This window comes from Gadus macrocephalus, chromosome 18, assembly GCF_031168955.1.
Source record: "Gadus macrocephalus chromosome 18, ASM3116895v1".
In the NCBI taxonomy this organism is placed as follows: domain Eukaryota; kingdom Metazoa; phylum Chordata; class Actinopteri; order Gadiformes; family Gadidae; genus Gadus; species Gadus macrocephalus.
The window spans coordinates 16,617,780-16,621,195 of record NC_082399.1 but is presented as its reverse complement, the minus strand read 5'-3'; the positions used below and the strand labels follow the sequence as shown (position 1 = coordinate 16,621,195).

Genomic DNA, 3,416 nt, shown 5'->3' with positions numbered 1-3,416 from the left:
CAACATTAATTGATTAACATTGACGGACGTGGTGTGTGTGTGTGTGTGTGTGCGCGTGTGTATGTGTGTGTGTGTGTGGATCTAGATGAGCTGTCCTCGTTATTTCTCAAGAGAGCTCTTAATTTTGAAGACGTCACTCACTCTCACTGGCACACACACACAAACACACACACACTCACACACATATAACACACACACGCATAAATAAAATCATGCATGTATGGAGAAGATAAGAACCCACCTTATTCACAAACAGAACAGTTTTACTAAGCAAGATGACGCACAAACACACACAGACCAAGGTCATGGATTTCCAGTGACACATTAAACAGTGCCCTTTATTCATTACATGCATTATAGATTAATAAATAATACATAATAATATTGTGAAATAATAACTTGATGATAATAGATTTGATATAATATATTTCAGATTGATATATTTGCAATCACAGTCAATTGGGGATTGTAAGAAATATGATTATGTACTGACATTAGGTTATTAACTTATAAATGGCGTTTTCTATTGTAAATTCAGTCATAAAGTCGGACAGCAGCACGAACGAATGAACTCTTGCTAAAAGGTCGAGAGGATATGATGGAGGAGAGCAGGGTGGGGGAGGGTTGGGTTCAATGGCCTGTCTTGCCTTGCCCTCGGAAACCCCGTGGTCCTCCCTGGGCTCCTGGGAAGTGTAGTCTCACTGAACTTTAGCCGACAACAAAGTCGAACTAACGTGGAGAATTAGTGATATGGCCGGTCTTTAACCCATTACATATAACATATCCGAGAATAAATGTGATGCATTCCGTTTTTCCAACAGCTCTGTTTACACGTGTGACAGTTATATTTCACTCATAAACTACAAGTCCCAGAAGAGATCGGGTCCCCTGCGCATGCGCTGTGAGTTGCTGAACTTGACGCGCAGGCCCCGGCGGGAGCGCGCATGGGGAGAAGAGACGGGGTGGAGAGTGACCGGAGGATGGCGGCTCTCTGGAGGGGACATTTATACGGTTGTATCACGGATTGTTCTGTTTTCACACCGGATATGTTGTAGTGCGTAACCCTCCTCCTACCGAGAGTCTCATCGATGTTCTTTAAGACCACAAGATGCCCCGGGACAACAAAACCCCCCTCATCCAGAGGATAGCGAGCCAAGCCCACCGCACGTTCAGCGGCTCGGACCCGGCGGCGTACGGCGGGGAGGAGGAGGACTTCTCCCAGAAGCATAGCGAGCTCGAGGCGCTTATGACGGCACTCAGGGCAGCGGACCTGAAGCTCGCACCCCGGAGCGGAGCGGCGGGATCCAACCCGGACGCCGCCAACCCGCCGGTCACGTACATGCACATCTGTGAGACGGACACGTTCAGCATGGGGGTGTTTACGCTGAGCAGCGGCGCGTCCATCCCTCTTCACGACCACCCCAGCATGCATGGGATGCTGAAAGTGCTTTACGGCAAGGTGAGCATCCGGTGTTTCGACAAGCTGGAGCAGGGCGCGAGCGCGACCGAGCCGCCAGTATTCGCCCCCCCGCTGGCCTCGCGCCAGAAGGGCTCCCTGCGGCGCGCCCGGCTGCGTTCGGTGGGCGAGTACTCCGAGGGCAGCGGGCCGTGCCTGCTCACCCCGCTGCGGGACAACCTGCACCAGATCGACGCGCTAGACGGACCAGCCGCCTTCCTCGACATCCTCGCGCCGCCGTACGACTCGGATGACGGGCGGGACTGTCACTACTACCGGGTGCTGAATAGGCATGGGGCTGAGCAGCAGGACGGGCCGGAGGAGAAGGAGCAGGACCAGAACCAGGAGCAGGACCAGAACCAGGAGCAGGACCAGGAGAAGGAGACGGAGACGTGGCTCCTGGAGATACCGCAGCCCGAGGACTTCTGGTGCGGCGGGGAATCGTACCCAGGCCCAACCGTTTCTGTGCAGAAAATAAATATTAAGTGATGTAAAACTTTGAGAAAGTAGTATCGAGCAATTGCCTGAAAACCACGAAGTTGCCTGCGTTTTCACCGACCTAATCACAATGGACACTTGAAAAGCGAAACCCTGAGAGCTGATGTTGCGGAGAAATGCTCTTCTATGAACATATCAAGATGTTGGGAACTCAATGTGTGGCCTTTCTGATAGCATCTAATATCTTTGTATTTGAATGCTTCAATACCTTTCCAAATATACTGAGATGTTTTATTACCAGAGTTAAAAGTGACCTTTTTTCTGCCTAATTTAATTCAATATATTCCTGTACAGCTCCATTATGTCTTGGATTCAAGTGTGCATGGCAACTTTATTTCACATCAAGGACTTTTTATTTGATAGCCATGAAATGCTCCACTTTATGATGACTGTTCTAATGTTAAATTACACAGTTAGTATTGTGGAAATGTACAATCTTAATCAAATGCATAACTTAAAAGTTTAATATGAGACCAATGCAGAATGTTTATAGTAATCACTATTTATGCTGTTAGAGATATAACTCCCTAAATCTGATGGCAAACGTTCAACTATATCTTGGATGTGCTACATTATATTCATTATATCTTATATGCATTTTTAAATCTTTATTATTTTGAGATCTATTGCATTAATATGCAGAATTATGATGTCATATTTCTCATTAAAGTCAGGTTCAATATTAATAGAATGCAACACTGTTAATAACATTGGCCTATATGCAGCTTGGTATTGATCTTTTTGCAATTGTAAAAAATAAGTAGTAAAAAAAAGAAGCAGAGCTTGGAGTAATTCAGAAAGTGAGATTTGATTTGCAACGCCGTTCCCATTGTTTGCTAATTGTATCGCTGGGCCCCACCTTCAACCATGCTCCTATTAGCTGCAGGTTACGCCCTTTCACAGACTGAGCAAACAAGAACATGACCAATGGGGTTCCAATACTAGCACGATGATACTACATATTTAACACATGAATAATAACAAGTGACCTTAAATGACATGGTAACGGGTGATGCGCGCTAGTCCAAAAGCTCCATATGAGTATTTATTTTCACTGTGCTGTCGCTCGTTGGCTGTGTTTGTACTAGAGAAATCTCTGGATTCCAAACCATTTTTGAATTTCAATGTATACATTCAAGTACTCACTTTTTATCATGAGACAATCGCTGAACAGTCTCAGTTAGCATCAGGAGGGTTTACCAGAGAGCCCTCTTGATATGCACGGACCTTTACAGTTTAAGTTTGGACCATATCCATGGTTTCACCATCTCTGAGAACCGTGCCTACCAGTTCAGAATAATGCCACACGTCTTGTTTAAAGATCCCCTATCATGCTTTTTTAGGATTAATAATTGAATTTGGGGGTACTATAGGGTTACATACCTGCATGTAAAACAATCCCCCTTACTCTCACACTTCATTTCTGCAAAAAATAATTTCAGCATCTTTCGAAAACATTGTT

At 45.4% G+C, this 3,416-nt stretch overlaps 1 protein-coding gene across 1 annotated transcript; it reads left to right on the top strand.

The window, feature by feature from the left end:
- Positions 1-921: 921 nt before the first annotated feature.
- Positions 922-2,645, top strand: adoa (2-aminoethanethiol (cysteamine) dioxygenase a). Its single transcript, XM_060036555.1, has one exon. It carries the CDS (start codon positions 1,109-1,111, stop codon positions 1,943-1,945), a length of 837 nt encoding a protein of 278 aa, XP_059892538.1. The 5' UTR covers positions 922-1,108; the 3' UTR covers positions 1,946-2,645.
- The last annotated feature ends 771 nt before the right edge of the window (positions 2,646-3,416 follow it).